The sequence below is a fragment of the Tiliqua scincoides genome, chromosome 1 (assembly GCF_035046505.1).
Source record: "Tiliqua scincoides isolate rTilSci1 chromosome 1, rTilSci1.hap2, whole genome shotgun sequence".
In the NCBI taxonomy this organism is placed as follows: domain Eukaryota; kingdom Metazoa; phylum Chordata; class Lepidosauria; order Squamata; family Scincidae; genus Tiliqua; species Tiliqua scincoides.
The window spans coordinates 17,219,666-17,239,661 of NC_089821.1; the positions used below are offsets into that span (position 1 = coordinate 17,219,666).

General features: G+C 44.1%; 1 protein-coding gene across 3 annotated transcripts; it reads right to left on the minus strand.

Annotated features, from left to right (window-relative positions):
• Positions 1 to 1,909: 1,909 nt before the first annotated feature.
• Positions 1,910 to 19,496, minus strand: LOC136654373 (prostaglandin reductase 2-like). 3 transcript variants are annotated; one of them, XM_066631375.1, is made up of 11 exons: positions 19,412 to 19,496; positions 18,598 to 18,750; positions 18,279 to 18,355; positions 16,069 to 16,187; positions 13,961 to 14,152; positions 12,966 to 13,136; positions 11,502 to 11,711; positions 9,105 to 9,226; positions 8,788 to 8,875; positions 7,437 to 7,476; positions 1,910 to 2,416 (listed from the first exon to the last, which is right to left on the minus strand). In XM_066631375.1, the coding sequence occupies exons 3-11, from the start codon at positions 18,313 to 18,315 to the stop codon at positions 2,355 to 2,357; spliced, it is 1,041 nt and encodes a 346-aa protein (XP_066487472.1). In that variant the 5' UTR covers positions 18,316 to 18,355; positions 18,598 to 18,750; positions 19,412 to 19,496; the 3' UTR covers positions 1,910 to 2,354. The 3 variants fall into 3 exon arrangements, with proteins under 3 accessions (XP_066487472.1, XP_066487456.1, XP_066487463.1); XM_066631359.1 differs by having other exon boundaries at positions 1,910 to 2,419; XM_066631366.1 differs by lacking the exon at positions 18,598 to 18,750 and having other exon boundaries at positions 1,910 to 2,419; positions 19,412 to 19,431.
• Positions 19,497 to 19,996: the final 500 nt, after the last annotated feature.

Genomic DNA, 19,996 nt, shown 5'->3' on the forward strand with positions numbered 1-19,996 from the left:
CTAATTATTAACTACAGTTACACTAAAGGGCTAATCGCAAACCTTTGCTCTCAGTATTTTTTTATCCTTGGTCTGGAATGGCTTTGAACTGTCATCTTGAATTCTCTCAGACTAAGGGCCAAATCCTATCCAACTTTCCAGCCCCGGTGTAGTCGTGCCAATGGGGCGTGCACTGCATCTTGTGGTGGGAGAGTAGTTATGGAGGTCTCCACAAGGTAAGGGAACATTGGTTCCCTTGACTTGGGGCTGCACTGCAGCTGCACCGGTGCTGGAAAGTTAGATAGGATTGGGCCCGAGTCTCCTTTTTCAAAATGGCTTTAGTCAAGGCAATGTATCTGTGATATTTTATTATAAATTGAGAAAAAGATTTTTTTAAAATTGATCTCAGGGGTATATTTTTTGTCCAGTAAGACTTCTGTGCTGGAGGAAGGGTTTCTTGGGAGCAATGTAAATAGTAAATCACATCTATCATTTAAAATTGTTGTTTTAAAGGTCATAAATTTGCAAGCAGAATTGTTCTTTTGGGGGGGGGGTAATATAAGGGGAGTGGTTGTAGTTCAGTGGACATCAGAGCCCAAGGCAAGCTGTACAGCATGTTAGAGATGGCTTCAGAGGATGCTAAGGCATTTGTTATGGTAACCCTGTGTTTTCTCTAATATATAATTTGCCCCTCAAAACAAATTTCTTATCTATTGTCCTGCAGTGTTTACATTTATCTGAGCCTTTCTATGTAAAAAAATGTATACTTTATACTACAGTATTTGGGAGACATAGAGGTGAAATGTTTATTTTGGACAGTTTAATGGTATGTCACCTATGCTGCAATGCATGCATGTTTTGTAAGACTGTTGTGGGACATTTACATGCTACGCACACAAAGACTTGTATGCCAGACATATAAGGGCCTGTTCGTACATTTCCCCTGTGTGTGCTCAGCATCCTATAGGATGCCAGAAGTAAGCTCTGCACAGTTCTTTGAATGATTCCAGTTGTTTGTTTTATGAGTATGACTTTGCCATTTGTCTCTCTTTTCCTTCGAAGAACGGCTGACTGTATAAGTGGAATGTACTTGCCTATGAATGTACATATATTTTTAGTTCTTGAATGCCAATTTAACAGCCAAATGGGGAACTCACTCAACTTCTATATTTTCCCCCTTTCTGAAAAATGTTTGGATGTTAATTTTCAAGTCAAAAACTATGTGAATAATAGGGACGCTAAATGACGCAGTTCAATTGGCCTTTAGAGCTGTGTGTTACTTCCTGAAGAAATGTTGTTTAGTGGATGCAACTCTGCAAAATCCAGAGTTATACAATATATGCTTCTTGTATTTTTCAACATCTTCACACAGGTGTTAATACCTCTTTGGGAAACAGAACAATAGTAACTGAAATGGCTTCAACATCCCAAGTAAGTGTTGCAATTTTTATGTTGGTGTTCACAAATTATACAAATAGTTTTGTTTTAAAAGATTTATCTCAGGTTAAAATTACATCTCAAAAAAGGGGAACAGGGACTTTCTTTCAGCATCAGTATTCATTGATTTATCATGCTGCTTAGAGATGATGCCTCTGATGGTAATGCAGTCCAGGTGTTAAAGTGTGGTGTTCTTGAACAAGAATGTCATCACTGTTTGCAAAGACAGGTTCCTGAAGTGCTAGGTCTGAACTGTTGTTTGCTCAGTGCATAAACGAGGGGGTTGCTGCAGTGCAGTGGTTATGTATCCAGTCATGCAGACTATTCTCCTATACACATAAAACTGCAACAAATCTATTTTTCTGTGTGGTCTGTTCTTTTCATAAACACCCCTCCCATCATACAATGAACACATTTATATGGCACTATGGGATAAAAGTATAAATTTGAACGACTGCTTGCATCATAACCATAAAGAAGCCAGGCAGAAAAGCATTTTTAATTGGTTTAATAACTGCATTAGATTTCAGGAGAGATCCATTTCATCATTCCAGTTCAAAGGCACATTACACAATGTGGCACTGTTTAATAGTAGGGTTAAGGCACTGAGATTGTAGGTACCAGCATTCAATATCACACCAGAAAATAAAGCTTTCCAATATTATTTCCTGCCTTAAAACAATGTACACAGGAAGAAAGAATTAAGGAACAGTTAGGAAAAGGCTAGAGTAAAAACTCCTTGTTGTCTGTTAATGTCACCATAGGTAAGAAGACAAGAAGGATGTTAGACATGTAGATTTCCATCTTGTGTTGAAAAATACAAGAAGAGTCATTCATCTTTTACTTTCAAACACAAAGGGCAGAATGCTTTTCTTCTTCATAGTCACTGCTTGGGAAACAGTATATTAGGAAGATATAATTTATTGGAAAGATGTATATTATTCCGAAACAACCACTATCTGTTTTCCAATGTTGCCTCCGGTCATCATAGATTGGAAGGCTGCTACAAAAGGAAAGGGGGGAAAAAATCAAAGACCTGGACAGCACTGGCTATTTGCAACCACCCATAATGCAAATTCTGGGATTTTAAATCTGAAATGGAAGTGCAGCAGTCTTTAAACGTTTTATAGATTCAGGATCTGCCTTTACTGCCCAATGATCAATGCCCAATGATTAATGCCCCATGGGATCCACTTCAAAATTTTTACCATAGATGCCTGTTTTTCTCCGCAATCAGAGGCTAAGGAGGGCAGACCTCATATTATTAACAGCTAAATAAATTTTTCCAGGTCTAACTTGGCAAGCAGCAATTAAAGTCACCCTTTACCTAAATAACTTCTGCATAAACACTCATGATCTCTGATTGTCACTGCATCAGGTCCCCTGTTTTCCTATTTTGTTTTTCTTTTAGCTTCACTTTTCAATACCAAGTCAAATAAAGTAGGAAACAGCAATGCCACTAGCACAACCCTCTAACTTGTGCATGACCAACCACAGTAGGGTCTCCCAAACTACAGGCTGCAGGTCACATCTGGCCCATCAACACATCTAGTCCAGCCCAGTGGCATTATAATTTACATGAGGTCCTATTCCTTCCCCCTCCCCACCATGCAGTTTCTTCTGCTGGTTGAAAGGACCGCTGGGTTGGATGTCTTTCTTGCAAGAACTTGGCTAAGATAGGTAGCGAGCAGCCCCACAGCTGCAACTATCTCTCTCCTGTTGGGGGAATTCTTAGAATTATGTACACAATGTATACATTTCCTACAATTTGAACCCAGCACCTCTCAAAAGTAAGACTGAGCAGCATGGCCTGGACAACTGAAAGTTTGAGGACACTTGCACTATAGGAGAACCAGTGCCTTATGGACACCTATGATCTGTTTTCCCACCACCACAACCAGCTGAAGCCTGCTCCACAATTTATGTTTCACTCTGGTACAGTTAAGGTGTGGAGGAGAAGGCTGACAGTGATGTCCATTTTGTGTAATGCTCACCTGCAGGAGATGTATGCCACCCTCACTGTTCTCATTTAGGCAGATGTTGAATACTTTTGTTTGTGAAAGCATCTCCTTACCTCTCCCAGAAATGGTATGGGGGAGGGGGGCTGTTCCTGTTTTGCTGTGATGTTGGCTTATTTGTTTGGTTCAGTTGCCATTCAGTCTATTATTTATAGTCCAAGGATTGTTTCTAGATGTTTACTTTTTGTATTTCATTGCAGGTCACGTTGAATGCTGTGATAAGAGCATAGCACCTCAACGCACAAAAAATAAATTTGACTACAGAATGCAAAGTCAGAATAAGGAGGAGAATCAGCTGGGCTGTTTCTCAGACAACCACTGAGGTGGATGGCTGAGTAAACGTTATGATCATAGCTGACCGTCATGAGCTATATAGCTTGGGATTTGTGACAGGCCTCAGGCAGCACACAATTCCCTGAGTATTCAGCTGGTTTAAACAAGCAGATTCTCTGAAAAAGTTAAGAACATAAGAACAGCCCCACTGGATCAGGCCATAGGCCCATCTAGTCCAGCTTCCTGTATCTCACAGCGGCCCACCAAATGCCCCAGGGAGCACACCAGATAACAAGAGACCTCATCCTGGTGCCCTCCCCTGCATCTGGCATTCTGACATAACCCATTTCTAAAATCAGGAGGCTGCGCATACACATCATGGCTTGTACCCCATAATGGATTTTTCCTCCAGAAACTTGTCCAATCCCCTTTTAAAGGCATCTAGGCTAGATGCCAGCACCACATCCTGTGGCAAGGAGTTCCACAGACCGACCACACGCTGAGTAAAGAAATATTTTCTTTTGTCTGTCCTAACCCGCCCAACACTCAATTTGAGTGGATGTCCCCTGGTTCTGGTATTATGTGAGAGTGTAAAGAGCATCTCCCTATCCACTTTGTCCATTCCCTGCATAATTTTGTATGTCTCAATCATGTTCCCCCTCAGGCGTCTCTTTTCTAGGCTGAAGAGGCCCAAACGCCGTAGCCTTTCCTCATAAGGAAGGTGCCCCAGCCCCGTAATCATCTTAGTCGCTCTCTTTTGCACCTTTTCCATTTCCACTATGTCTTTTTTGAGATGCGGCGACCAGAACTGGACACAATACTCCAGGTGTGGCCTTACCATAGATTTGTACAACGGCATTATAATACTAGCCGTTTTGTTCTCAATACCCTTCCTAATGATCCCAAGCATAGAATTGGCCTTCTTCACTGCCACCGCACATTGGGTCGACACTTTCATCGACCTGTCCACCACTACCCCAAGATCTCTCTCCTGATCTGTCACAGACAGCTCAGAACCCATCAGCCTATATCTAAAGTTTTGATTTTTTGCCCCAATGTGCATGACTTTACACTTACTGACATTGAAGCGCATCTGCCATTTTGCTGCCCATTCTGCCAGTCTGGAGAGATCCTTCTGGAGCTCCTCACAATCACTTCTGGTCTTTACCACTCGGAAAAGTTTGGTGTCATCTGCAAACTTAGCCACTTCACTGCTCAACCCTGTCTCCAGGTCATTTATGAAGAGGTTGAAAAGCACCGGTCCCAGGACAGATCCTTGGGGCACACCACTTTTCACCTCTCTCCATTGTGAAAATTGCCCATTCAACGTCCACACATGTTTTACTAGAGTGCGTGTGTGTGCGTGTGCGTGTGCGTGTGCGTGTGCGTGTGCGTGTGCGTGTGCGTGTGCGTGTGCGTGTGCGTGTGTGTGTGTGTGTGTGCGCGCGTCCTTTGTGTCTCCTTCTTTATATGCCTGTATCATCTATTCTGTGTCAGGCACAAACCAGAAGCATGTCTGGTAGCTGGACTGTACTCAAGGATAGATAGTGGCAATATGACCTGTGCAATTCTCCCCCTAATTATCCATCTTCTTTTCTCATTTGCTCAGTACAGCCTCTTTTAATGGCCTCATCATCTTTACTATCTCCAATTCCTACTCCTCCAATTCCCCTTGCCAAATTTGAAGCATAGTGATTTAATCTATACTTGCTCAAGCAGATTATATATCAGACCTGTAGGATCTGCCCTGTGTCCAGTTTCTAACCCACACCTCCCCCATCCTGCAAACAGGTTTGAGGACATTAAAAGCACCACATCATTCCTTTTCTCCGCTACAGTCTTCCTCACCGCCTCCAACATTAACCATCCATATACAGCTATAGCCTGCAAGGTCTGATCAACATTCCCTGACATTTTTCAATGCCTTGAGAGATACAAACATGGTCCAACTCACAGAACAATTCCAGATTTTGTGGGATTTTTTTTTTTTAAAGACAGGGTCATTGACTTTTATGCTTATTGTTCTTGAGTCATTGGAAAGACTAGTGTACAAGTTGAGTCTCATTTTTCCGTTCCCAGAACTCAGATGGCAAAAATCGCATTAAAGCAAACCCATTTTTAAAAAATGTCCTTTTAATAGGTGATTTAAAAACAGCCTTGCTGACCTTTGTGATGTAAGACAGAGTCATTAAGCACACAATCCATCAATCAGTCTCTCTCCAGGTGCTTAGACAGGCTTCACTCTGAGCCAGTGACCCCTTCCTTCACCTAGAGCAAATGATTATCTTTCATTCACATGCTCAGGGGGAAGGGAGTGGTTCCTTGCCTTAGAGTGAAGCCTGGAGAGAGAATGATTGATAGATTGTCAGCCAGCTGCCCTCTCTCAAATTAACAGGCTATTGCTAAATGACTGTTTACCTTTAATTTAAAGGGCCCTTCTCATCATGTTGAGATGGAAAAATCCAGGGATTACCATGGGTGAAAAATTCTTGGATATTTAGGTTATACCTGTAATCACTTGCATGACTGTCTCTCTACAACAGTAAGAAAAGCAGTTTTTAAAACTGATTTTAAAGGGATGGATTTTTTCCTCTTCTCCAGGTATCAGCACATTCCTTCTCATTTGCAGTGGCCATTCGCGTGGAGTCAAATCCATGTATAAAAAAATCTGTGCATAACAAGGTTGGACCTGTATATTATTGTGCTTGGTATGAGGATTTATATATTGCTTTTTTGAAACCATTATTGACCTGCTACTCGGGGACCCAAGATGATGCAATTTTGCGTTTCTACTTTTGACAAGTCAATTATTACCCAGTTTTCTGATTATCTCTATGCTACTATCCAGAGGTGCAAAGTTAAATCTGTTGCTCCTCATAGATCCATTAATATATGAGTATATGGGAACTCCCGTGTTAGGGGCAAGTCATCTTTGTTCTTTGTTTATTTGTATTTATGTTTATGCCTAATAAAGGTTAATGAAATGAAATGACTAGTTTTTGTGATGTCCCTCCACCTGTGCTGATATTGTTGGTTCTGTTTATCTGTGAAGCTGTTAAGAGAGATAATCCGAGCTTCTTATTGATTATCATCAGTATGCCGATGATCTCATGCTCTATATTTCTCAATCTAAATATCTAGAACAGCCATTTTCAACTCATGGCAAACAAAGTGGCAGCTTCTGTCGGCTTCTTTCTACTGTGCAGCCACGTGAGATGCAAAGCAGCCATACAGCCAATCTATTGTTTATATTTGTTTGTCTGGGGGTTTTTTTCTAGCAAAATCCTATAATGTTAACTTGAAGTGCTTGTTGAAAACACTTCATGCAAATGGGCTACAACAGTTGCTTTGAGTTTTCGAAAAGAACACTCCATTATTTGGTACAACATTCATATTTAGCAACTTTTAGTTACAAAGGGCCCAGTCCTATCCAACTTTCCAGCACCAGTGCAGCCACAATGCAGCCTCATGGTAAAGGAACAAATGTTCCCTTGCCTTAAGGAGGTCTCTGTGAGTGCAGGTTGCAGCACATGCCCCATTGGCATGGCTGCACTAAACAGGAAAATCGGATAGGATTTGGCCCAAAGACTTCTAGTAAGATGGTCCAACACAAAATTAAGTGCTTTAAAACTGAAACAGTTAAAAAAAGAGGAAGGAATAGTTAACATTCTACAGCTTTGCAACAGCTGAATGAGGACAAGTAACTTTGAGGAAAGGACAATACTTTACCTCCAATGTTTTCCAAGCCTTGTACTACAGTCTCTCTAACCTGTCAAAGAAGATCACAAGATGTTTGTTTTAGGAAAGAAAACGGAAGAATAAAACTGAGCATGAGGTTCTCAATGGATAGGGGAATAATAAAATATTGAAGTGCTTCATCAAAAGAAGGTATCTTATCCTCATCTAATATTATAACTGAAATGTTAATTGCTCTCAGAGGGCAATCCTATCTTTGCTCCTTGGCCACTTTGCTGATGTGCCTGTTGAAGGCACATTCACAGCACCTGGAGAGCAGGCTGCACCGGTGGGGAGGCCTGTACTGCCTCGCCAATGCTGCATTCAGGCATTCCACTGGACAGCACAGGTAAGGCTACACCAGTGGGGAGGCAGAGAAGGGTAGGGGAGGGCAGAACAGGGAGGTGAATTGGGCCTGTGAGGGGGGCAGGATCGCTGGAGGTCTCCTCCGCTATATCCCAACCACCCTCTTGGCCCTCCTTGCATGACAGCAGGCTTCCCAGATTTGTGCCAGCAGTATAGCTTGCATGGTGTCAGGGGGCCCTCCTCCCTCCAGACCCAGGCTCATCTTGCAAGGGGGCCAGGAAGACACAAGGGAAAGGCAGCTTGGCCAGGCAAGAGGGAGAGACGCCTGGCTCAGGCAAGTCTGCCCAACAGCCTCCCACACCCCCAGCTTGTGGGAAGAGGCCTGCTAACAGGGCACTGCTCCCTGACTAGAGTACCTGGTGTTGGGGAGAAGGGGGGAGGCCTGAAGGACCTGACCCAGTAAGAGGTCAGGGAGGAGGGAGAGACAAGGGAGGTAACACCAGGAAGAGAGACCCTGGGCAGGGTCCCTTTTATGCCCTTCCCAGTAAGGAAGGGGTGGGGCTGGAGGAAGAAGCAGCCTATATAACTGACAGGAGGCCCACCATGAGGGCAGAAAGTCAGGAGGCTGTGTCTCCAACAGCTCTGGCCTAGGACCCAGCCTCAAGGGCTATGCCAGGGAGGAGGACCAGGGTGACTTAACCCCTTCCCCCTGAGGCCTCCTGAAAGGCCTCAGACCATCCCCAAGCAGAAGTTGCCTTCTCCCTCAGTCTGCCTAACACCCCCACACATGGATTTGAGAAGTCCCAGAGGGCAGGCTGGGGTGTTGTTTGGGGTTAGGGGAAATGTATCACCTTACCACAAGGAGACCTCCAGATACCTCCTAGTCCGCACTGGATACAGTGCAGGCCATGCAACCTGACTGTGCTGTCGCAGGTTAGAATTGGGCTGCCTGATAGGTTGTCATTCTAAAAAGTGAGTCCTGGTGCTAAAAAGTTTGAGAACCATTGCAGAAACAGTTAACACCCGGTCTGTGTCATACCTTCAGTTTTCCCTCTTTAATCCACTGACAGAGCTGCACAATACTAGCTGGATATTTGTCCTTGTAGTTCAAAACTAGAAACCTTTCCCTGAAAAAGAGTGGAGTAGAAATGCCATTCGTGAAACGGTAATGTTGGTGGAGGTTGGGTGGGCCACTTGAGATCAGTGGTGTAGCCAGAAGTGGTGTAAAGCACTATGTTTTGCAGGGAGCCTCACTGCAGCGTTCAAGGGGTCTCTCCCCCTCCCTCTGGAGCCATTCCAGGTGGTGGGATCAAAATGGAGGCGTAGGCCAATTCAGGAGGTGGCTACAACCAATACCTTGTGATATTCTGTGCTTTCCTGATTTCTTCAATTGCAGGAGACAGAGGGGGAGGATAAGGCACATTCTTGTTGTACTGGGAGATCTGGCCACATAAAATGATATGGCTATTGGGGTTCATCTGTTGGAGACAAAATATAATGACAAATCCTACTTTCCTGCCTTGCCATAAACATACATTTTTATGCTCTGTACATTTGATAAGTCATCTTATAAAAGATTTTGTTTGTTTTGCTAATCAAACCACTTTGTGAACTACTTTTTGTTGAAAGATGTGTAAATGCTTATTAATAATAAATCTAACGTAAGGAATACCATACCATCCATGGTACATTTCTTAGGTAAAACATTTGGTTGATAGAAAGCAGGAAGGGCCATTCAGCTTGTAATCCCCTGAGAGATAAGTCAAAAAGCAATGCACTCATGGAAAAAAAGATTACAAACAGGCAGTCCAATCCAGTGCCGATGCAGCAATACTGGCACAGTTTGTGCTGCATTCCGCAGGGGATTTTGGCAGGTGGAAGGCATACCTTACCATGGGAGCATCAAGTCTAATACACTAAAAATAAAATATTGAAATGAATGGGAACCCACATGAAATTGGCTCGTGACCCAACTAGTGGGTCCCGACCCCCAGTTTAAGAAACACTGTGCTAGAGGAACTCCAGATTGGCTTCGAAGGAACCCCAGGGTTCCTCAGAACACCATCTGAAAATCCTTGGAACAAAGAATTAAATGGCAAGTGGTTCAACATACCAATTAAGAGAACTGTTGAAAGGAACAGTGACTGTTTATGATGTGTTTTGAAACAGAACTAGGGAACATTCAGCTCATCTGGCCTACATTCTGTTGCAACAATCAGAAATGTATTCTTGCTAATTATTCTTCTAATGAAAAGATAGGAGTGAAAATGCAACATATCCTCCAATTCCATCTCAAATGAACTGCAATAAAACTAAGGGATGTGTATATGTGTGGCAGGGGGAAGGAGAAATAGAAGTGTCCTCCTAGATATAGAAAGTGTGCCAATAGAACACTTTAAGCCCTTGCATGGTACATGAAGCAGGTGACATTTCAGAAATAATACCATACAGGGTGACAATAAGCTCCACCTCTTTCATCTGGTTAGACTGAGAATAAAAATCATATCCCACTGGCTCACCTAGAGCCAATAGCCTCCAATAGCAGCAGCTCATAAAATATAAAAACAAAAAGTGTATGTTTGTATGTTCGGATCACATATAAACAAGCTCGCTCTCCCTCTCCCCCCCCCCTCTAATTTCAAGGTGGCTCACAACAATACTGTACATAAAACAAAAAAAAATGTTTTAAAAATCTTTAAAGGATCAGTAAAAACTAATGGAAACTGAAATGTAATAACTGCAGCTAATTCCATGTTCCAGTTCTGACACCCTGTGAAGGACTGAGGGGCAGGACCCCCAGAGGTAACGGATGCATCTACGGCAACTCAACCTAGTTTGACCTTGTTAGAACCAGCCCCAACCCTACCAATCCCGTAATAGGAGCCAAAGGGTCAGGTGAAGGTAGCTAAACAGCCGCACCTGAGCCCCATAACTATAAGTGGGCAAAAGAGTTGGCCACAGAGGATTAAAGGGTCACTCAAACAAGGATGGGAAGATGGGAAGGAAAATGGGAATGACTGAGGGAGTGAGGTAATGACCTAAACAATACCGCCCCCTTATCATGAGACCCCACTGCCAGCTTGGGAATCTAGAATCTCCATAGGAGATCTCCATAGCAAACTCCATAGGATCCCTTCCTGCTCTTGTGGGGAACAGCACACCAAGGGCCCTCTAGCAGAGGCATCTGGGCATAGCAGCATCTGAACAATATCCACAGCCACTGGAAGATCCTCAGGGCCCCTGTATAGGTGGACCACCCCCACTTAGGAAGTGGATCAGTGGTACTGGCCCTGAGGGTGGAGCTACTGGTATATGGACGCCCGTTGCAGAAAGTTCACCTGAGGACAGCATGGAAGGGAGAGAGGTGATGGTATCTGTAACCTTTCCACAAGTCTGGTGAAAAGGGATAATCCGAATCTTGTCCTTAGGCGTTGTATCCATTGGGACAAAAGAAAGGGGACTGTTGACTATAACTTCAAATAAAGAAATCTTATAGCTTCCTGACAACCATACAAGCATGATTCTTCCTCCCAAGTGTAGGAACTTCAGCGAGCCCCATGAGGGCTCCTTACCCTTACAGTGGAGAGCTTCATCCCATGGAAAGACCCTGGGCCCTTGGAGGCCATAAGACTCATCTCATGAACATTTTCCTTAAATGGGAAGATCTTCTAGATGCTTCTAAAATTTCACCAATGTGTGCAGAATTGGGAGTAACTCAGGGGAAGAGACAAAAAGGGTAGCTTGGCTACTCACCTGACTGATCACAGCCTCACTGATGTCTCCACCTACATTGTCAAAATACACATCCACTCCAGCTGGACAGAGCTCACGCAAGCGTTGCGTCACATTCTCCTTCTTATAGTTGATGGCGGCATCAAAGCCCATTTCTGAGACCAAAATGGAACATTTTTCATCGGTGCCACAGATACCAACCACTCTGGAACAGCCCTCTAGGAGGCCTATCTTTGGAGGCATCACAAACAAAACTTGTTTATCAACTTTTAATGCTGCGCGCAGCTGCATCTTATAGCAAGATGATGTCAAATAAACCAATCCAAGTTTCTCTTCACTGTTCTCTCACTTAATGGCTTTCCTTCCTTCTGCCTGTCATTTTCAAACACTGGTCTTATCTTGCTCCATACACAGTCTTCACAGGAGGCTGACAGTCAAGTTAAGAAATGATGCAAATGGTGCACCAGAACTGATCTTGCACTATTTGCCAATAGGGTGCACCAGTCTCCATGTTTTTGGTGAGGCATAAGTGCACCAGCTGGATCGATGACTTGGCTCACCCACAAGACTGTGCAGAATCACTTGTAGAACTGCAGCCTGGCTGGGATCAAATGGGGACACCAATTGTTTAAATAAGCACTTTCACGTGAGACTGGATAAGCAGCTGCTGCAATGTGCCAGAGAAAGAGCTCCTGCGATTGCATAAGGCAGTGGTTCCCAAACTTTTTTGACGGGCAGTTCCCTTGACCTGCTGGGCCATTGGCCATTGCTCCCCATTAGGGCTGCAATCCTATACAGTGTATAGGCTCGCAGGTGTTTTGTGAGGGTTCCACGGCTCCCCTGGCTTGTTTCCGCAGTTCCCTAGGGAGCTATGGCTCACAGTTTGGAACCCACTGGGATATAAGGGATAGTGAAATTGGCCACACAGAGAGGCCAGTTCTCACAACTAGCATCTCTAAGTGACTGCAATGGGATTATGATTTAGCGGCTTCACATACTCCTATGTGCAAATACAAGGTAGCAAAGAGCATTTCAGATGGGCCACTGTTTCTCAGCCCCAGTTCTCCATCTGAGGAAGTGTGTCAGGGAGATGAATGTGCCATCTTTCCTGAGTTCCTATGCTACTTAAGCTGTGTGGGAGCAACTGCTCTGTTACAGCACCTTGGCATTATGAGAAGCTAAGGACCATGCAGAAGAAACCCACATAGTTGCTCCTCCCCACAACTTCAACACAGTTTCCCCAAAGATCAATGTTGGCACAGGGAACACCCTAAGCATGGACTCCATTTACATGGTCCAAAGGGTACTATATTACCCAGTGGCACAGAAATAAAGCTCCCACACCACTGAAGTAATACCAACGACGGATCTAAGGTACTGAAAAGTGAACACTTTGTGTGCAGTGTTGTGTGCATAGCTGATATCATAGGCTTATCTCAAAACACCAATATTTAAGGTAAAAGGGCAAATCTGATGCATCCTTACCTGTCCAGCCACTGAGCCACAGGCACCAGCAGCTCCACTGACAACCATGGTTTGATTAGCACCTGGGGACACATGTCCTTTCTCTCTTATTCCTAGCAAAGATGTCAGTCCAGTCAGGCCAGCTGCACCCAAAAAGTAAGAAAGATGTCCACTTACAAGCTGGGGATCAAGCTGAACAGATGCAATTTGTTAATGAATTGACAGACAAACCTTGGAGTAAAGACCACCCTCAACTTCCAGTCAGGCCCCTTGTCTGTTCCATCTACACTTTGCGATGAGTCTATGGTACTGCAGGACAACAACTTGACCCAACAAATTCTTAACAATTTCCTTTTAACTTGTTTCCACTCTTGACCTTTCTCTCCCTATCAGATCCCCTCCCACATGGGCCAAATTTCTGACTTGCAGAAATCCTGTATTAGCCTGGCTTTTTCAATATACATTAGGGTTGTTATTATTAGCATGCTTTACCGTAAAGAATATTGAAGCCACGTATTCTCTCCTGCAGAACCTGGCCGACTAACAGACAGAAATTTCAGCACCACCCATACAAATTCAGTCCACCATATGCATCCCCAGCTAGAGTTGTTCTCCCCCAAGTCCTTGGTCCCTAAGTTATTACTAGGAAAACTCTAGAACTGCATGCAGTGGATTGTGGAAGAATGAACTTGAAGAAACTTTCAAGGGAGGAGTGAAAAGGCATGCTTCAGCACAAATGATGCTGTATGCCCAGTAGTGGTCTTGTGAAGAGGAAAGACCTCTTCTGAGTCCTTTTGGGCAGCTCCATATACTACTCTGTGCAAAGGGGCCACCTGCAAGATTGTGCCCTTAGATACTATAGAGTTCTACCCAACAACTAGATGTTCAATGGCCAAGCACTTACAGGGAGAATCAAAGAGCCTATAATGAATGTTAAGTGCCTTAAAAACACTCTACAGTAATTTTACCCCAGAATAAAATGGAACAATCAATGTTTTCTGCATCAAAAGCGCTACCTTCTCAAGTTCCCTCCCGTCAAGAATGGCTTTGGTCTGCCAGGGCCAGCTGAAGCCAGTTACAATGTCTCCTGCAGCAAACTGTGCATTTTTACTTTCCTCCACCACACCAATTCCTCCGCCATCTGCGACTTCAGACACCTTCCAGGCAACGAGGTAATCGGAACCAGAGTCTTCATTCATACGACAACGCTGGGAACGGAGAAAGAGGCTGTGGGGTGATTCTTCTACTTTACATGTACTCGTACACACACTATAAACAATGTCACTGTTTATAATATTTTCATCTCTCTCTTCACTCATTTTTACTGTCCCTTCAAATTTTGTATTCCTTTAAGATCATATCAGTGCAGGCACACAAATACCCACCTTCTTCTAGGCCAGGGGTGCCCAAACCCCGGCCCTGGGGCCACATGTGGCCCTCGAGGCCTCTCAATGCGGCCCCCAGGAAGCTCCCAGACTCCAATGAGCCTCTGGCCCTCCAGAGATTTGTTGGAGCCCGCATTGGCCCGATGCAACTGCTCTCAGCGTGAGGGTGATTGTTTGACCTCTCACGTGAGCTGTGGCATGAGGGCTCTCTCCACTGCTTGCTGTTTCACGTCTGTGATGCAGTAGCGGCAGCAAAGGAAAGGCCAACCTTACTTTGTGCAAGGCCTTTTATAGGCCATGAACTATTGCAAGACCTCATTCATTCATATAAGTTCATCTTTAATATATTCATTTATGTATCCTTATGTAAATGTATTCAAATTTTAAAAGTAAATTAATTCTTTTTTTCCCCTGGCCCTCTATACAATGTAAGAGAGATGATGTGGCCCCCCTGCCAAAAATTTTGGACATCCCTGTTCTAGGCCAATAGCAATGAAGTAAATCCTCTTGTGTCCTCTTGGACTAGAGGATTACTCTTATTAAATGATTAGAGAAACAACTGGAATTTCTCAATTTAGCAGCAAAAACTTTAATCTGGCCAGTTCTGTGCTTGGACTCTCACCAACACAGAGCAGAATGTAAGCCCTGGAGGGCTTCCCCAGGCCTCCCAATGCCTTATAAGGCATTAAAAATGTCACTTCCGGTTTCCCCGTGAAACCAGAAGTTACGGTTTTTTGCCTCAGAGCTTGGTTTGCTTGCACAGGCCAGGGACAGACGTCCTTGGCCTCTGCTGAATTCTGGGGCCCCTTGGGACACCTCTGGACGGGGTGCACACTGGAGTTCCAGGGCCTCTGAAAGGAATTTTATCAAGGGGTACAAAGTTTCTTTTGGGCCCTTTTGCAAAGGGGAAGGGGTGAAACAACAAGGAAGGGTGGTGATGAGCAAGAATAATGGGGGCAGGGAAGAGCAAACATGGTGGAGACAGCTGGTAAAGTCTTTGGAGCCCAGGTCTACCCACCCACCTGGCACTGGCAGCTAGATTCAGAAATACGGAAAACCAAACACACTCCTAAATCTTTCTATATCTTTTAAATATAGAAAATCTTGTAGACAATTAGCATTATAACATTTAGGCTCATACTAGAATGGAAAGTGTCCTTTGCATACCAAACCTTGCTTCTGCAACAGCTGTAGTCTTGCAGCTATGTCTCTTAAGCTCCTATACACTCCTTTATGGCAAGCAGATCCACAAGCCAAAGAGCTACTATAGCAGGCCAGTTTCCTCCCAGATTTGACACTGTGTTAAGGAGTGTCAAGTATGCATTCCTCAGCCCAGCATATATAGCTTGCAAGTAGCTGCAGTAGCTACAACTGCATGCTCATGGTAGTGTCCCAGCAATCGTGCAGGCAACAAGCCTGAGTAGATAGGAAAATGTAAGATTCCAGGACATTTCTGGGCCCCCTCCTTTGGCTCCTGGGCCCCCTTTTTGACCCTGGGTGGATAAGTGAATCTGTGATATGGGATTCTGTACATATACAAATCTCTTGCAAGTGGTGGCTAAGGATCAGATCCTGGCCAATGAGAGTCTATGTAGGCACAAATACAAACTTTGTAGGAGGACATAAACCAATCATTTGATTGGATACAAACCAGACCATTCAGATTCAATGTTATGACTGACCAACTCTTTCTCAGTGGCTTCCAGGATTTAATTGCAAGCTTACTATAGCCCGCTTACCATATAAGGGTCCACAGAAAGACAAAGGGTACGAACTTTGACTTGACCATCTGCAATTTTATCCGGTATTGTGGCGTCCTCCATTCGGAAATTTTCTGCAACTGGCACTCCAGTCACGCCTAGAATTAGACCATTGATAGGCTTAACTCGAACATCTACATCACATGTAGAGGCTACAGTAGCTAGATCAGAGTTTTTGATTTGCCATGTCAAGTTTTACATGACTCATAACAGACCAATAACTTAACTCCTGAAAAGGTATAAAGCTTTTTGCGACACTGTCTACAGTGTAGACTGCTACACTACAGTGTAGACACAAAGTCCACTGCTACACTGTGGAATTTACATATTTCGGGGGCACTACCATCCAGATACCCCTCCTGCCTCTTCATCTTTCCATCTCCATGACCATCCCACCACAGCCACCCAGCATGTTTCTGTATCCTGCAAACCCAGATTTCTATTTCAGACAGAGACTCATCTTTTCCTCGTATCCATAGGGACCATGATCTACACCAGTGGTGTCAAACCATGGGCTGGATACAGCCCCTGGAAATTTTTTATCCAGTTCTTGTAATTATAATTGGTCTCCCATCACCACCATCAGCTGACTCCTTAGCTTACTCCGCAGCTTACTCTCAGCTCCGAAGTGATGACTTGGCAGAAGCAGTGCTGTTGAAAGGAAAGCCCGCATGATAATTGGACACTTCTGTATCTTGAACACTTGATCAAGGTCTGCATATTTTCTCTTCTGTCATTTGCAGCTAATTTGTTCTTAAGTAAAATAAGTGCTTATTTCAGGTTATTATCTACTCACTGATATCACTCCCTGTTTAATGACATCACTTCCAGCCCACAGAAGGCACCATGAATGCTATTCAGTCTGCTGTATGAAACAAGTTTAATCTAGACCGGTGATTCTTCCATTTCTTCCCCATGACCCAATGCAATCACGATGATGTCATCACTGAGTTCCACTGCCAGCTTCATGATCACAACTGAGCAGCAGCTGGTGAGTGCAATAGCACCATCACTGGGTGCCGTGACCTACTTTCCAATTGCAGCTGAGCTGCAGCACACTAAGGGGAGGGTAGTGACAGATATTTGCCTGTAAAGACCTGGTCAAGGTGGAGTAGCTTGCAGAAGACGAAAAGAGTGGCAGATGAAAGTGAGGTAATATTTGGGGAGTGGGAACATGTAAAGGAACTGGGTGGTTTATTTTGGTCTTGCAACCCAGTGAAAAACATCTCATGACCCAGTACTGGATCACAGCCTGTACTTTAAAGAACATCATCTAGACTTCATGTTGGGACCAAAACAGGTAAGGAGTAAGGACCCAACATAGACCATTTCCCATCTTCTTGCCTTTAATCTGGGCTGTGGACCTGCATGTAGACTTTAGTCCAGAATTTTTGTTCCAGTTCTGGAATGATTTCGTCCAACTTGGCATAAAAGTCAGATTTCAGAATGGAATCTTATTTTCTGTAGCCGTATTGGATTAAAAACCACCTGTACATATTCCTGCACTCAGTGCAACATAGTAAAGTGGTCCGGGTTGAATGCATCTCAGTATACATAATATCTAACATACTTCCATGAAACTAAGCTCCAGAAAAAGAGCTTAGTTGCAAGTAATTGGGTTTAGAATTGGATTTTGAGAATTATTTGAAAATATCTTACAACTTCAGTAATATAAATGTAAAAAGCTAAAGCATAAGGGTGACTGGCTACTTTACAAACCAGAGAGGTAAGAAAAATTGAGAAGGTGCAAAAAGGAAATAAGCCATCATCTCAAAGTCCTTGCTTCAAACATAAGCTCTAGTTCTTGGTACTAAACCTTTCCTTACAGTCGTTGCTATGAATCATTAATACATGTGTAGCTCCCACAACATATTGGTACATGCTTATTTTGGACAGCTTCCTTATTCCAAGTTCCAGAAGAGGATATCGATTCAGACTTGCTGCCTATGCTGTTTAGCTCTTACACAAACAAGCAAACACTCATTCTCACCAACATCTCTAGTTCAGGGAATGCGCAGCTCCTGTGCATGTCTTCTTAAGGAATCTGCTCTGGCAGTTAATTTTGCCATGGGCCTAGTAATGTGCCTATCAGGAGCTTTCTACAGAAAGTTGGCTCCTTCCTGAATGTTCCCATCTCATGGTTTTCTGCAACCACACCAAACTCTGCTCTCTAACAAGTAGATACATACCAGGGCGTGAATCCAGCACCACTCTCTTTATGATCATGATCGCTTAGGCTGGAAAGCTGCACAGAAGCTCAGTTTCCCTACAAAGAAGAAGATGTTCACTATAGATGAAGTTCAAAGTCTACAAGGTATGCTTCAAGGCATTTGATACAGCGGTACATGCCAGGCAGCCATACATCTGGTGCCTGACAAAGATTGACAATTGCAGCAGCTAAAAAGAGGAGCTAGTGACTGGAACAGATGTAACACAAAAAGTAAGGAAGCATTGGGACCATGTGACCTTTGTCAGCAATATGTTGTAAGGCAAGGATTAGGCACTCACCTTTGGATTATGCAAGCTCTATTTTTAGGGAGATATGATGCTAAAAGTAGAATTGCATGGCACACACGCTACTCGTGACAGATGCAGGTCATTTCTGAGAGTGGTTTTCAGAAGTCCTGGGAAATCAGTATCACACATTCAGTTCTGCTGAGCCTTGCAACACAGAAATAATGTAGAGTTTTGATAAGTACATGTGGACATCAGTTGCAGAGGAAAAATTATGTTGATATTAGTAGGGCCATTGGGGGATGTGAGCCCCCTACCAGCAATACGGTGTGCCTTGTGAATTGTCAAAACACTGATGGTGTGCCTTGACCATTTCAGCACCTTGTCAGTGTGCAGTGGGATGAAAAGGTTGAAAATCACTGGATTAACGAGTGATTGATACCAGGAAAAGTTGCAGCAAACGCACTCAAAAGCTGCTGCTTTTTTGCAATCTAACATGAAATAAATATTCCAAAGTAGGTTTTTCTAAAATCTTGCTGCGAACCTTGGCCTCCACTGCCTGCACAAGGAACCTTAGACGGCTCAAAGACTTATAGGGGTCACTTGGATCCTTTAGCCAGCTCGACTTGCCTTCCCAGGCACTGCATCATGTGCCAGCAGTAGTTTCACCCACTGAATGGGCATTTCTCCCACGAATCTTACCATGCAGCTGTCAAAGGGAGAGGAACCCTGTTCAGAAGGGGAACTCCTTAGCCCAGGCAGGGACTAGGAAATCTGCAAGGGAGGCTGGTGAGATTGGGGTCTGCACAGGCCTGCAAGCCTTTTGATCCCATCTGCTGCACGTGTCCTGGAGATGATCAATACTCACCGGAGCAGCCCCCGTCCTTGATGCTCCCTGTCGTGGAGTCCCAGAGTTGCAAAGAAGCTGGGGAGGACCCAGCTGCGTTAGCCTGGGCAGCCTCTTAAAAGGGCAACGCAGTTAAATCGTAGGGCCACTTAAAAGGGTCATGCGGGGAAGGGCTGTCTGACTGCCAGAGCCTATGGGGGTTTTCACCACACATGCTTAGGACCCTCGGTGTGCAATCAGGCTTGCTACCTACCCGTTAAATGTGCCTTTCATTGCTCTTGTTCAGAGACAAGGATTGATATCCTTAAAGATGCCAGCCTTACTAGGTAAGCTCCAGAAGAAAATTATGATGCTGATAGGGGAATCAGAGTTTGAGGGGGCTTTCAAGGCCATCTAGTCCAACCCCTGCTTGAAGCAGGAAAACCTTCTCTGGAGCATCCCAAAAAGGTGCCCATCAAGCCTCTGCTTGAAGTTCTCCAGCAAGGGGGAACCCACCACTTCTCTTGGTTATGAGTGCCATTGTCAAACCATTTGACTTTCTTCCTGCTACCCCACAGACATCTGATAAGAACATAAGCCCTGCTCGGTCAGGCCATAGATCCATCT